Source organism: Brassica rapa, chromosome A08, assembly GCF_000309985.2.
Source record: "Brassica rapa cultivar Chiifu-401-42 chromosome A08, CAAS_Brap_v3.01, whole genome shotgun sequence".
Classification (NCBI taxonomy): Eukaryota; Viridiplantae; Streptophyta; class Magnoliopsida; order Brassicales; family Brassicaceae; genus Brassica; species Brassica rapa.
Genome location: NC_024802.2, coordinates 4,550,169 through 4,565,096, shown reverse-complemented (window position 1 = coordinate 4,565,096; position 14,928 = coordinate 4,550,169). Strand labels below are relative to the sequence as shown.

Below are 14,928 nucleotides of genomic sequence, written 5' to 3'. Positions count from 1 at the left end.
CGTAATCACTAACGGGACTCTTCATCTAACCCTTGTTACAATATTAGGATTTATCCACCTAAACTTTGCAGCACCATTAGGACATTCACCACCTAATCCTTGCTGCACCATTAAGAATATCCACCTAATCTTGTATCGTCGTTAGAGAGAGACTTTCGGCACAAGTCTCTGGTACCCTTAATCGCGAAGTCACCTTGAGGATATTCCTCCCACAACCGAAGCTTCCAGGATCTTTTTGTTTGGCTTCTGCTACGTACCCTCCCTTCCCATCGAATGAAGCACTACTTCGAACTTGAAGGGTATTTTGGTCTTCTTGCAGATTTTTCTTCAACCTGGCTCTGATACCATTTGTTAGGCTTTTTCAAGCCCATGTCCAACTCTGCGTTGTCCGATTAGTACGATATTGTCTACTTTGGGCCCGGAGGCAAAGCCCGCATGGATTTGGTTTTGGGCTCCTTCCCAAAAGGCCTCGTACTAATCAGAGTTGGACATCCTTTTATATACTAGACATTATTTGTCTAGACTTCCCATGTGGGACTTTGTTTGCATTCACAACAAACCTCCTCTCAAACCAAGTACCACATTGAACCCTTGGTTTCCAACCTTTAGCGAAACCTGGTACACATCTTGTACCGCCGTAATCACTAACGGGACTCTTCATCTAACCCTAGTTACAATATTAGGATTTATCCACCTAACCTTTGCAGCACCATTAGGACATTCACCACCTAATCCTTGCTGCACCATTAAGAATATCCACCTAATCTTGTATCGTCGTTAGAGAGAGACTTTCGGCACAAGTCTCTGGTACCCTTAATCGCGAAGTCACCTTGAGGATATTCCTCCCACAACCGAAGCTTCCAGGATCTTTTTGTTTGGCTTCTGCTACGTACCCTCCCTTCCCATCGAAGGAAGCACTACTTCGAACTTGAAGGGTATTTTGGTCTTCTTGCAGATTTTTCGTCAACCTGGCTATGATACCATTTGTTAGGCTTTTTCAAGCCCATGTCCAACTCTGCGTTGTCCGATTAGTACAATATTGTCTACTTTGGGCCTGGAGGCAAAGCCCGCATGGATTTGGTTTTGAGCTCCTTCCCAAAAGGCCTCGTACTAATCAGAGTTGGACATCCTTTTATATACTAGACATTATTTGTCTAGACTTCCCATGTGGGACTTTGTTTGCATTCACAACAAGGAAGAAGAGACAGAATGGTTGAACGTACCATGACTCGAGCAGCCGGGGAAAAATATATCGCGTAGGAAGGGAAATCAATGGTGTTGCTGGCTCTAAAGTTGTAAGCTAAATTAACATCTAAAGAGAATTTTGTGGAGATGAAGCTATAAGGTATAGTTGAATCCTAAATCCGGTAACAGGGATTAAAGACTAAACAAAACTTGTGTGAGATTAAGAAAGGGTCAAAGGTTTCGTTTATTGAAGTGTAACAAAAGCCGAAAGGAAAAGTACAAAGAAGAACTTGTCGTCATAAAGACGAGTTCAGTTTATAACTCTTTCTATTTTACCTCTCTAGCTCTGATCTCTCTCTCCTTTTGATGCATCTATTCATTGAATGCTATCCTCTATTTATATTAGTGTTGATGCACCTTTCTGCTTCGTAGTGGTTGTGTGTCAGAGAGTTGGTGCGTTCATTATCGCCCTATTACTTGCGTAGGTTTCTTGTCTACGATCGGTGGTTGGTGCAGCCTACGCATCGTAGGCTCCTGTTCCTTGCGTGTCACCGCAGAGGTTCGTTTCTTGAGATGGGCCTTTCTGGGGTTTCCTCCATTTTATCCAACTCGCGAATGGGCCGACGGCCCATCCTCCAACAATAGCGCCCCCCCCCCAAGAGTCTGGCGCGTGGATTTGCGTCAGGCGTTTTCATTACAGTTTTTGAGCGAGTTGGGTAGGTGCACACGCTTCAAACACATGTTGGACTTGGAACGGTTTTCTTTTCTCGTGGGTTGGGTCCGTTTTAGTGAACTGCCGATTTCATTATCTGGAAACCCTTCAGTTACATCGATAGACATCGGAGCCTGTCATTCTGCCGTCCTGCTCTCCCTATTGTCTCCTTCTCCCCATTCATTGCTTCGTTGCTCCGATTTTGCTGCCTTCTTTGCTTTTAAAAAGGTACCCTCTTCTCCTTACTTCTCTAGTCTCATCGTTTCTCTTTGTTCATAGCGTTTCTGTTTTTCTTGCTCGTTCATTCTCATCACCGTTTCGCCGTTCTCTTGGATCTACTTTCTCGCGATGGATGATAGTCTCGAGTCGCTAGTTAGGACCCCCTAAATGGCGGATGTTGAGGATCTTCTTCGTACTGCATCGGCTCCTGCTCCTCCAGCGATGGCTTCTGCTTCTTAGGCGACAACTTCTTCAGTCGTGGAACCTGATGGCCAGGTTGATTCCGCTGGTGATCCGTTGTCCCCTACCCTCGATGGTAATTCTGGGGATGACTCTGACAAGGAAGACTCCGCTGATGATCCTGCTGAGGGTAATCAAGGGTTTGTGGGGTCTTCATTACTAACTGAAGACGCCTTAAGGCGTATGTGGAAGAAATGCGGCTTTTCTCAAGAGATCGAAGCTCAGGTTCTGCTGGAAAAGGAGAGACCATGGTCAGCGCCTCCGGGTTGGGTGTGTTTGTATAGTTTATATTTTCTTCAATCGCGGTTGTGGTTTCCTCTTCCTCGTTTGCTGACTTCGTACGCTGTGAAGCGTGATGTGGCTATCTCTCAAATGTCTCCGGCTGATATTCGTAATATGGTGATTGCCTTGGTTCTTGGTGCGGAAGTTGATGTCGATGTTGACGTCGAGTTCTTCAAGATGATTTCCCAGATGAACTTTATTACGGATGAGACGTTTTCTGTTAGTATCAAGGCCCGCTGTCGCCTTATGGATGGTCGGGGACCGTCTAAAGTCGATGGCTGGCAGCGGAAGTATTTCTTTATACATATTAGTCCTGCTTCCGTGCTTAATTCTTCTGCGGTCTTTAGGACCGAGTGGAATCCTCAGCCTGGTAATTTTTTATTTATCTTCTGGCTCTTTTTGTTTCTGACGTCTATCTTGCTGATATGTTGTTGTTGTCTTTTTAGTGGCACACGGGAAGCATTGGCCTCTTCCATCATGGGGGAACAATCGTTTACAACGGGTTCTTGGCTCTGGGAGGATTTCTTGGGGTGATTTCAGCGTCGAGCGGGTTTGTCGGAGCATTCCTCGTATTAACTCTGGTTAGTTCGGTGATTTCTGTAACGATTTGTTTAGTCTTGATTCGTTCGGCATCTTAATATCTTTGATCACTTTTTAGTTTCCCGGGGAGCTGGTCCTGGTCCTTCCACAGCTGCTGGGCCTTCGAAGAGGAAGAGAGACGCTTCGCCCGGTAGGAGGATGGGAAAGGTTAAGAGGGATATTCCTGTGTACTCCGGCCGCTGTCATCAAGGGGCCGGCTTCCGGTCTTTCTCTGGTGAACCCAAAAGGGGGCACGTCTTCTTTTCCTTCGATTCCAACCCCGATTGTCACCATCTCTGCCGCTCCTTTTGTTGATCCTTCTACCTCCGTTGTTCATCCATCGCCTGACAAAGCGATGGGTGATCGCGAGCTAGTACCGGTGGTCGATTCTTCTCATCTCGGTGTTCCGGCGTCGTCTTTACTTGCAGCTTCCTCTTGTCCTGATGTCTTAGTTGGTGGGAATTCGGGCGCCATTTAGCGGGCTGCACGCGGTGTTTCCAAGAAAATAAAAGAAGGAAGGCCGTTTACTTTTTGACAATCCTTATTCTTCTTCGGTGACACCTGAAGATTGTGCACAGTTTCTTCGTAGCTTCCGTTTGTCGTCCAGTTCTATGCCGGCTCTGGAAAATTTTGTTTTTTCCTGGGAATTCGTTGAATGGGCTTCATATGAGGCTCAGGTATTTCCTGTTGCTCTCTTCTTTCTTTGTTCCTCTGTTCGTTTCTTACTGCGGGTTTTCCTTTTGTAGTAAAAAATTCGGGGGAATCATCTGCTGGGGCTGTACGAACGGAAATACAAGCGTCTTTTTGACGATCTTAAGCTGGAGCGCCGCCTCTTGGTCGAAGAAAAGGACAAATCATCTAGTATTTCTTTGTCTTTGAAGGCTTCAGAAGAGGGTTCGTCAAAGTTTGAAGCCGAGAATCGGGACCTGAGAGTCGAGGTTGAATGCCTTAAAGGTGATGCCGCTGAGCGGGATCGCCATGAGAAGGGGTTGTTATCCCAGAAGTCAGCTTTGGAGGTGGAGGTCGCGCGTCTGAACGAATCCCGTACAGAGCTGATAGAATCGGAGAGACGTCGCGTTGAATCGGTTATGTCTGCTCGCTTCGGCGATTTTGTGAAGAAGGTGAGGAAGTACTTGTCTGATCGGGATGTTGTTCTTCCTCAGGTTTTGGACGAGACTCAACTATTGGATGTCATCAGTTGCCTTAAGTTGTTTATCGAAGAGGGAATTCCTATTCCCGCAGAGAAGCTGGCTGAGAATGAGCAAGCCTTGTTGGTACAGTCGGCTGCCTTGGATCAGATGGACGTGCTTGACTTGGAGCTGACTGACCTTCCGTCCTTTTCTTTGGATGAAGACTTGACGGTCGACTGATCTTTGTTGTCTTTCTCTTTTTGAATTAGTATATGTAAGACTTTAAAAGATTCTGAAGAAGTTTCTTATCTTTGATTGCTTCCGGGTTGTTCGACTTTTTCATGCCTCTAGCTGTATGACTTGCTTCGAAGAGGTGCGTGATTTTTCTACGCCTTGAGTCGTTACGCTTCTGATTGTGTTGAGTCATTGTTTCTTTTCGACCGTTGATGATTCTTTATCTTCTATTAACGCATGTTAAATGTTTAGAGTTTGAAGGATAAAAAGTCTCTTTTCTTTGCTTTGGCCGCGTCCTTTTCTGTTTTTTTTGGGGTGTGTTCCTGCGGCCTTCTTCGTACGACATGGATTTGTGTTCCTATTTTACGGGCGAGGTTTGATTTTAAATCTTTTCGATCATTGATTCGTGCGAGTCTACTCTCGGCTTTTGTTTTTCCTTCCAGGCGGGGGAGGGGGGGGACTTGGCCTGGCTTACCCCATGCAAGGTAGGACCGAGATAAGTCCGTGAGCAAGCTCGACGCGGCTTATCCGATCGCCGACCCGTGCGAGTATGGCCTCGGCTTCTCTGTTGGGTCGGGGTTTTTAGGCCCTTCACAGAGAGTGTTTCTTCTTTAGGCGGAGGGCGGGACTTGGACCAGCTTACCCCCTGTAAGGTAGGACCGAGATAAGTGCTTGAGCAAGCTCGACGCGGCTTATCCGATCGCTGACCCGTGCGAGTCTAGCCTCGGCTTCGTTGTTGGGTAGGGCTTTTTATGCCCTTCGCCGAGAGCGTTTCTTCTTTAGGTGGTATTGTGACTGCACCCTTTTCGTGGGTTGCCTACGGTACCCCGGGGGGATAAAGCTATACGTAGTTCATATGAAATTTTTTTTTTAGCTTCCTTTTGAGCTCGGGGGCTAAGCGTTTTCGTTGGTGATTCTTATTCCGCGAGCTCGGGTCGAGCTTGTTTTGGCGCCTTTATAGTTGGTGGTGTTGGAAGCTTCTTTCGTTGAGTCTTTCTTTGATGGTGATGACGGTTTTTTAGTTCTTTGTGTCTGAGAGATGTTTCCCTCTTCTTTCTCTGTTGGGGATTTTATCTCGTTCTAGGGTTTTCAGTTATTTTTTCCGATTGTGACGTGTTTGATTTCGGTACCTTTTTCGGATGCTTTCTTTCGTCATCAGAGTTTCTTCTTTAGTTTTCTTTCGTGATCGTCTGGTCGTCCCTTTGGTTCCCTTGTCTCCCATTCCGTTACGAAGCACACTCTAGATGCGCTCTGGCTCCCTTTTACCGTGCATACCCCGTCTGGCAGCGGGATCTTTATGCACTGGTGGTAAGTCGATGGTATTGCCTTCATGGAGTGAATCCAAGGTGTTCCGAAGATCGCGTTGTAGATGGTTGGTGTATATATTATCGTGAATTTTACCGTTTTGCGCATGTTTCCCACGGACACTGGAAGCTTGACAGTTCCTTCTGACATGGTGGTGTCTCACACGTAGCTGACCAAGGGTTTCTTTTGCTTTCATCTACTTCCATCTTTCTCAGCGTTTTTCTGAAGATTACGTCGATGGAGCTTCCGGTGTCCACTAGAATTCGAGATACTTCGCAGTCGGCGATAGTTAGTGTGAAAACCACGGGGTCGTTGTGCGGGGCGTCTAATCCCGTGGAATCTTGGTTATTGAAGGTGATCGGGAGGTGCTTGATTTGGCTGTTGGTGGTATTGTCCCCAGCCGCTCTTGATCCTTCAGTAGTTACGGCTACTCTCGGTAGTTGGGGGGATCCTCTCATTATTATGTTGATTCGTCTTCTTGGCGGAGGGGGGAGGTTGTCTTCTCTTCGTTCCTCTGCTCGTTCCCTTTTTGGAGATTTTATCTCCGTGCGGTTTTCATTTTTTATTTCGCGCTCCGTACGGGTTGGTTCTCTCTTAGGTGACGTCCTTCGGTAATTATCCCTTCGATTTTCAGCGTCGGCTATGGTTCCCTCGTTGTCTGATGATTTGATTTCGCCCCTCTGGTATTTCCTGAGTAGGTACTCTTGCAAATGCCTACACTCCATCGTTGAGTGTTCGTTTCTTTTGTGGAACTCGCAGTACCTTGTTGGGTCGTCTTATCTGGACCAATTATTCCACGGTTGCCTTGATGGTCGTTGTGCATCGCTTACATGGAAATTTTGCGCCTTTCGATCTCCTTCTTCCTTCTTTCGTTTGCCTTCTGATCGATGTCGCGACTCACGGCATTCTTCTTTCGCCTTGTCTTTTGTTACAATTGTTTTGATGGTCGAGTGTTTTTTGGCCATGGCCTCCTTATCTTCCTCTAGTTCGATGAACAGGTTCGATCAGTGCAGTGCGTCTGTGTTTGTTTATTTTGAGGTCCTCACGCAACTTTGACTCGTACCATAACGCTTTGATCAGGGCCGTGATAACTATTTTATCTGGTACCTTCATGCGGGATACTATTGTTTTGAATCTTCCAATGAAGCTTCTGAGGGATTCGGTTCGTTCTTGGGAGAGGGTATAGAGATCTGCCTCTGATGCCCCGTTTTCGATGTATATCGAATAGTGTTTGAGGAAGGCTATAGATAATTCCTGGTAGCTATCGATTGAGCCCGATTCAAGTCTTGAAAACCAACTTAGGGCCTGCCCGCTGAGGTTCTCCACGAAGAGCTGGCAATATACGGCGTCCTTTTCTTCTGGGGTGAAGTTGGTTCGTCTCATAGCTATGGTGAACGCGATTGGCTTGTTGTATATTATGCTTTATTGGTGAACGGGATCTGAGTTTCCATCGTAAGTTGGGAATCTTATTTTTCCTACGTGCTTTATTGGCTTGTTGTATTTTTACGGTGAATTGGGAGTTTTGGGTTTCTTTTAGCACGCGGTCTATCCGTGGAGCTGCGCTTGTGGCATGATGTACGTGGGAATTTATGTCCTTCAGGGTCGCTTGTAATTCCTTTATTGCATTGTCTCGATCTGTATCCTCCAGGCTGTTTTGGTCTTGGTCAGGGGCCGGCATCGTTTGCTTCTGCGCTGGTGTTTCTGAGTCTCTGAAGAGGTTTCTTTGAATTTGGGCTGCAAGTTCCGCGAGTATGCGTCTGGTGCGTCGCTGATCGGCTTGTTCTTCTTCTTGCTCTTGAGCGAGGTCCGAGTCGTGATTGTCACTTTTTGCCTTTGCGCGGGTGAGGTCGTCTACTTTCTCAACCAGAGACTGGAGTATTGCCGCCAGATCGGCGTTTGGTGCGTTTCTTTCTTCCGGATGTTGGGGGTTCCAGCGGACGTTTGGTCGTTTGGATATGGAGTGCTGAATCTTGTGTTTGCTCAGCGGGATGATTCGTTCGCGCCGTGGAGGGTGTCATCGCCGAGGCGTTTTTGCGGTTGAAAGCATGGCGTCGATGGCGGTGTTAGTAGGGGGACGCGTACTTCCGGGGTTCGTTTGGCTGCTTTTCCCGGTCTCGGTTGAGCCGTCGGTCATCGTGTTTGAGGGCTGTCGCTCGCCAGTTTTTGAGGGTGGACCCCCGGATGTAGAGGACATTGCGTTAGTTGTTCGGGCGTTTTGCGCACTTCGTGCGTCATAAGCCTTTTAAGCCTCACAGTGGGCACCAATTGTTGAATCGTAAATTCGGTAACAGGGATTAAAGACTAAACAAAACTTGAGTGAGATTAAGAAAGGGCCAAAGGTTTCGTTTATTGAAGTGTTTAACAAAAGCCGAAAGGAAAAGTACAAAGAAGAACTCGTCGTCGTAAAGACGAGTTCAGTTTATAACTCTTTCTATTTTATCTCTCTAGCTCTGATCTCTCTCTCCTTTTTTTACCTCTCTTCATTGAATGTTCTCCTCTATTTATAATAGTTTTGATTCACCTTTCCGCTTCATAGTGGTTGTGTGTCAGAGAGTTGGTGCGGCGCTCATTATCGCCTATTACTTGCGTAGGTTTCTTGTCTACGATCGGTGGTTGGTGCAGCCTACGCATCGTAGGCTCCTGTTCCTTGCGTGTCACCGCAGAGGTTCGTTTCTTGAGAAGGGCCTTTCTGGGGCTTCCTCCATTTTATCCAACTCGCGAATAGGCCGACAGCCCATCCTCCAACAGTATAGGGGATAAATCGTCGAATTTTGTGAGTCTCAATAGAATTGATTTTAAAGATCTTCAATTGTGGGAACCGAAATTCGCACTGTCGATTTACGTTTAAATTAGGAAACTAAGAAAAACCCTAATTTCCCAGAGGTCCCGGATCTCTGCGAGAGCCAACGACAAGTGACCAAATATATGCAAAAATCGTGAAAAGATAACAAACGAGTTTAGAGAAAACAGTAGATCTTATTTCGAGTCTGCGTAAGAGCGTTGCGATCATTACAAGAGATCATAAAAGCTTTGGCCGCAAAGGCTGTCAGTGAGTTACCTAGTTCTGGCAGCCTAAAAGCTCAAACCTAGTTAAGTCGCAGCTCGATAACAAAAGACGAAAAAGATACAGAAAAGGTTTTTGATTGATTTCGGACTGAACCTTGTTAAAGGCTGCCTACGTACCCCTTTCGAAGATCAAGCCGAACGTAGTTCAATTGATAGAGCTGGACAAGAGATCGAACTGCCTGGGCGAGTTCGTCTAGTAATTGAGTGCCAAACATAGAAACCGAACTTGTCAAGAATAAAGCCTAAAGTTTCTAAGTGCAAAGAATTCCGAATCTAAAAAGTTCTCTCCCATGCTCCTCGACTAGGACTCCTTATATACTAGCTCCAAGGTCAGTTTACGCTTTTACTCTTCTGCCCTTAAGCCGTCATAGCATAAAAATGGAGATATTCCATTTTTCCCGATTTTCACAATTATCTTCAAAACTTTCGTATTTATCCGCGGAAACTTGACATTTATCCTTCCTTGTGGACCAAACGTAAACCGTGATGTGGTTTACGGGCTTTTGGTTAAGAAATCGCAGGATGGGCCTCGAGTCGTGTTTTAGGTCCCTTTGGGCAGTCTTCCGACTCGAAGCGTTTACTACGATTTCTTTCGACAAAGAACGAACTTTCCGCGGTTTCTAATCCGCGAAGTTTGATCGATGATTTAGAATAGCGGAAAACATAGACTGAGCTCGCTACGGTCTTCGGGAGATAGCATTTGAAGGTTTGACGAGAATGCATGGACTGGTGTCGTACCGATGTTCGGAAGAGCTCGGTCGCAACGCAGCGACCAAACTTTGGCTCGAGCCCGGTCGCTACGTAGCGACCGAGCAGAACGAGCGCTCGGTCGCTACGTAGCGACCGGGCTTGGCCGAGCTCGGTCGCTATGTAGCGACCGAGCTTGGCTTGAGCTTGGTCGCCGCGTATCGATCGAGCTTGGCTTGTCGGCGGTCTGATTTCCATACTCGAGCTTGTCCGCGGCCGATTTGGATACATGTCCGTTGCCTTCGGACAATCGGTATTTAGCGGTTCAATTGAGATTTGGACGAGATTTTACTGCAAGGCTCTTCGTAAAGATATCTTTACGAATGTTACTTTTCGTAAAAACGTTTATGTTGATTTTTACGGACTTTCAGACATTGATTCCGTCGTGACCGATTTTGACCCCAACAGTTAGCCCCCCAGCTCGTTAGAACCATGAGCTTCTAGCGAGTGGCTTGGCAAGTTAGGCAAGTTAGGTGAGTTAGGCGGAATTAATGGTTGAAAAGGTCTGTGGTAAGTGATCTTCTCGCCCTCCTAAAAGTAGAAAACGCGATAAGATTGGGGCTGCGCCTTATGACGGCTGCCTACATACCCTTGTTGAAGGGATCAAGCCTTTCGTAGTTCGTCTTGGAGTTAAGGTTCTTATGACTAGTTTTCCAGTGGGACCTTATGGTCTAGTTTTTATGTAGCGGTTATAAGGCGTGTTGCTGCCGATATCATTTTGTATGGGTGTAGAGGGAAGACTACGAGTTGTCATCTCGTAATCTAACTCTGTGTGAACTGCTATATTTGTGATCTGTTTCGAGAGTTTTCCGCAGTGTGTATTCTTGCGGGATTTTCTGAAGACGTTCGAATATTGGGAAAGAGACAAATTTTAGGATCTCGTATCAGGGTGTTTGATACTATGCCTAGAGATGTTAGAGACCAGTGCGCTGGGTTTAGGGCAAGACCTAGGTTTACTCCTGGTTTTAGAGGGTGCGATGACTAATTCGACTTACGTATCCCGTTTCAGTTTCATCCTGATTCCATACCGATTTAAAGTCCGCGATAGGTTCTCGGCTTATACAACTTGTATGGTAGGAACCGAGCATCTCTCCAAGGACAATTTTTAAGCCTCCTGGAAGTGCTGACCAAAAATTTTGGGTTTCTTTTATAGCGCTATTATCCTTGTGTCGGATGTACGAGAGTCATCTCTACGAGATGGCTAAGTCTGTTTAGGACGTTGAGAGTTTGTTGTTATCAGCAACAAACTTAATGGTAAAAAATACCATTTCGAGTCTTCGCGAAGAATATTTTTTGAGAAGATGTTAGTGCGTATGACTATCTGGTCTTCCATGAAGGTGTTTTTATCGAGGAAGGAAATTTCGTCGAAGAACTAATCTTCAGGCGTCTGCGACGTCTCGCGATGCTGAAGATTTGTTATTCTTTCGTATGCCACGTTTCGTGCTTGAAATGTTCGCGGGCTTGAAGATATTTCGCGATGTTGCAAGGGTTTAGTCTTAGCCATGCGTTTGAAAAACATTCTAGTTTGACTACGAATGTTCGCAGCCAAAATTGTTGTTCATGTTTGGATGCTAATAGTTTTATTTGTGATCGAGGAATTATGACTGAGGTGTCGTGTAAATTTGTCCATGGGAACAAGCGTTTTCCTTCATAGTGCTTTGTGAAGTGTTGGCCTTCCGAGATGTATTTCGTGCATTTTTTAGGATGTTTCGTATAGCCCTAGAAGCTTTGTTACGAATTTTTCCTTACATGCCGCGTATTATGGTTAAAACGTTGCGGGCTTAAAGTGAATTGTGGAGCGTATTGAACTTGGTCAATTTTCAAAAAGTTTAGATTTTCCGTTAACCGTTTGGTTGTTAGGACTTAGTTTTGTTACGAAGAATTTATCATATGATTTCCGAGTGTGGGATATACGATAATTTATCATATCATATAACCGATTTTACGAAGGTCGTAAATCAGTGATATGTATACATACGTCAAAGTAGCATTATTTCTACGGGTTTTAATAGAAACGTTCTCGCTGTGATTTTGATCTTAGGTGAAAGTTGCTTGGAGTTACTCATGGAGTGTTACCGAAGTTTATTTCAATACGATCTAGTCGCAGAACGTTTTTCATAGGTTTTTCGAGAGGATTCTCATGACACATTCGTTTCTTGAATGAATTGGTCAACCAGAGGTGGATCTAGCTAACCATCGGGAGGAAAGTGCTCCTTTTAATGTGCACGATGCTACATCTATTCTCGAGTTTTCTTCGTCGCAAATGTTTTTGATGCTTTTCCGTGACTTACTTGGTACAACGGAAACTGAAATAAATGTTTTGATGATTGAAGATTTCTCGTAGAAGTTTTTAAAACGAAACTGGCTTTCTGAAGCCGGAAAAGGCTTCAATACTTTGGCTAATCGTCGAGTTTCAGTTTGATATTGGTACAAGTTTTCTGTACGCATGATTGCTACAAGAAATGATGTATAGTTTTTGAGATTATGTTCATGATCGTCTGGATATGTTGCTAGCGTTTAGGCGAATATTAAGATTGTCGTTTGCCTATTCTTGACGATTTGCAGAAGTTTTTGAAGTTTGGGAGTATACGAGTATAGTATATGTACCTACTCCCCTTTTTTTTTTTTTTACGAAAGAAAAAGGTTGAACCGATACTTTGAAGGGTTGTGTACGTTTCCTCTTCTGATGTTTGGAATGATCGATAATTCAGGACGATTTATAGATGACGCTTGGACTGTGATTTGGTAGTTTCCACGTTGACGACTTGGGATATGTCGGTTCCGAGAAAATTGCCAGAAATGAATCGGTTTTAAGACGACGTTCATGTCTCTAACTTTTTCTCTCTTTAGGAAGCGAGCTTGATATGCGTGGCGATCGTTTCTCGACTTTCGGAGAGTTTAGATCGGTTTGCAAGATCTGGATGAACAATTATGGAACAATATATCGAGACAGGAAAAATCGCTTTAAAACTTAGTTCGCTAGACTATCCGCCTAGGTTTTACGTTCCCTAAAGTTCTATGGCAGCCTCAAAGTAATTTCCTACGAAAATTCCAAGTCTGATTTGAAAAATTTCAAGTCAGAAATACCTTAGTTCTCTCGAAGATGCAGTTTTGTCTCTTCTCAGTTTTGCTTGCTCATTTCCCTTTCCTCTTCTCGTGTATGTTCGCCATTTCCGATATTGGTGTTTATCCTTTGAAACTTGACATTTATCTTCCGAACTTGACTGTTATCTTCTCCTTAGATAAGACGTCGACTTTTGTAAAAAGGTTCAATGTAATCGTATAGTTAAGGCGGCTAAGATGTTAAGTTAACCGCTGCCGTTTTATACGATTAATCTGAATCCATGCGAGAAAACAAGTCTTTGCGGGTTTTTTTATCGTAAAGTTTCAATGGTAACTTCGATAGAAACAAGAGACGTTTCGATCGAGATTTGAAGGAGAATACAAAGCTGGAGGTAAGGGCGAGTAGGAGCAAGCGAAGGAGTTTAGACGAGTCTTATTTGTTTTTGTCGTAAAATCTTGATGGAAACTCCGATTGAGGCGAAACGAAAAGCGTTTCGATCGGGATTCAAAAGAGAACATAAAGGAGGAGCTTTTTGAAGCCTGAAAGGTCGCAATTTAGCGAGCTGGGGTCTGACAGGTCGCTACGTAGCGAGTGGAAGCAAGCCAGGAAGAGTCCTACTTGTTTTCGTCGTAAAATCTCAACAGAAACTCCGATTGAGACGAAACGAAAAGAGTTTCGATGAGAATTCAAAAGATAAACCAAAGGAGGTCCTTTCTGAGGCCTAACAGGTCGCTACGTAGCGACTGACGGTCTGACAGGTCGCTACGTAGCGAGTGGAAGCAAGCCAAGAAGAGTCCTACTTGTTTTCGTCGTAAAACCTCAATGGAAACTCCGATTGAGACGAAACGAAAAGCGTTTCGATGAGGATTCAAAAGAGAACCCAAAGGAGGACCTTTCTGAGGCCTTACAGATCGCTACGTAGCGACTGACGGCCTGACAGGTCGCTACGTAGCGAGTGGAAGCAAGCCAAGAAGAGTCCTACTTGTTTTCGTCGTAAAATCTCAACGGAAACTCCGATTGAGACGAAACGAAAAGCGTCTCGATGAGGATTCAAAAGAGAACTCAAAGTAGGACCTTTCTGAGGTCTTACAGATCGCTACGTAGCGACTGACGGCCTGACAGGTCGCTACGTAGCGAGTGGAAGCAAGCCAAGAAGAGTCCTACATGTTTTCGTCGTAAAATCTCCACGGAAACTACGATTGAGACGAAACGAAAAGCGTTTCGATGAGGATTCAAAAGAGAACCCAAAGGAGGACCTTTCTGAGGCCTTACAGGTCGCTATGTGGCGACTGACGGTCTGACAGGTTGCTACGTAGCGAGTGGAAGCAAGCCAAGAAGAGTCCTACTTGTTTTCGTCGTAAAATCTCAACGGAAACTCCGATTGAGACGAAACGAAAAGCGTGGCGATGAGGATTCACAAGAGAACCCAGAGGAGGCCTTACCGGTCGCTACGTAGCGAGTGGAGAGTTGGCTTGAGCTCGGTCGCTACGTAGCGACCGAGCAGTGTGTGTGCTCGGTCGCTACTTAGCGACCGAGCAGTGTGTGTGCTCGGTCGCACACGTTGCTCGGTCGCTATGTAGCGACCTAGCAGTGTGCGTGCTCGGTCGCTACGTAGCGACCGAGCAGTGTGCGTTGTCGGTCGCTACGTAGCGACCGAGCAGTGTGCGTGCTCGGTCGCTACGTAGCGACCGAGCAGTGTGCGTGCTCGGTCTCTACGTAGCGACCGAGCAGTGTGCGTGCTCGGTCGCTACATAGCGACCGAGCAGTGTGCGTGCTCGGTCGTTACGTAGCGACCGAGCAGTGTGCGTGCTCGGTCGCTACGTAGCGACCGAGCAGTGTGCATGCTCGGTCGCTACGTAGCGACCGAGCCGTGTGCGTGCTCGGTCGCTACGTAGCGACCGAGCAGCGTGTAAGTGCTCGATCGCTACGTAGCGACCGAGCAGTGTGTATGCTCGGTCGCTACGTAGCGACCGAGCTGTGTAATCGTTTTGTTGTGTTTCCTTTTTCTGCGATTAACCTAGGGGTTTTTCAGCGGTTTTTGGGAGAACAAGTTTTATCTTTCCGAAATGTTTTCGGAAAACGTGTTTTGGTAAAACCCTTACGCATCGACATTTATTTTGTTCGGTAATGAGCCAAACTTACGGGGTTTGATAAGATTTATCGTT

General features: G+C 45.7%; 2 protein-coding genes across 5 annotated transcripts in view; one reads left to right on the top strand and one right to left on the bottom strand.

Annotated features, from left to right (window-relative positions):
* LOC103833097 overlaps positions 1-14,928 on the bottom strand; it is a 1,138,500-nt gene that overhangs the window by 707,494 nt on the left and 416,078 nt on the right. The gene's annotated exons all lie outside the window — the stretch shown is intronic.
* Positions 2,285-4,587, top strand: LOC108869292. The gene is made up of 5 exons (XM_018653525.1): positions 2,285-2,341; positions 2,393-3,008; positions 3,085-3,188; positions 3,297-3,668; positions 4,099-4,587. Exons 1-5 carry the CDS (start codon positions 2,285-2,287, stop codon positions 4,585-4,587), a joined length of 1,638 nt encoding a protein of 545 aa, XP_018509041.1.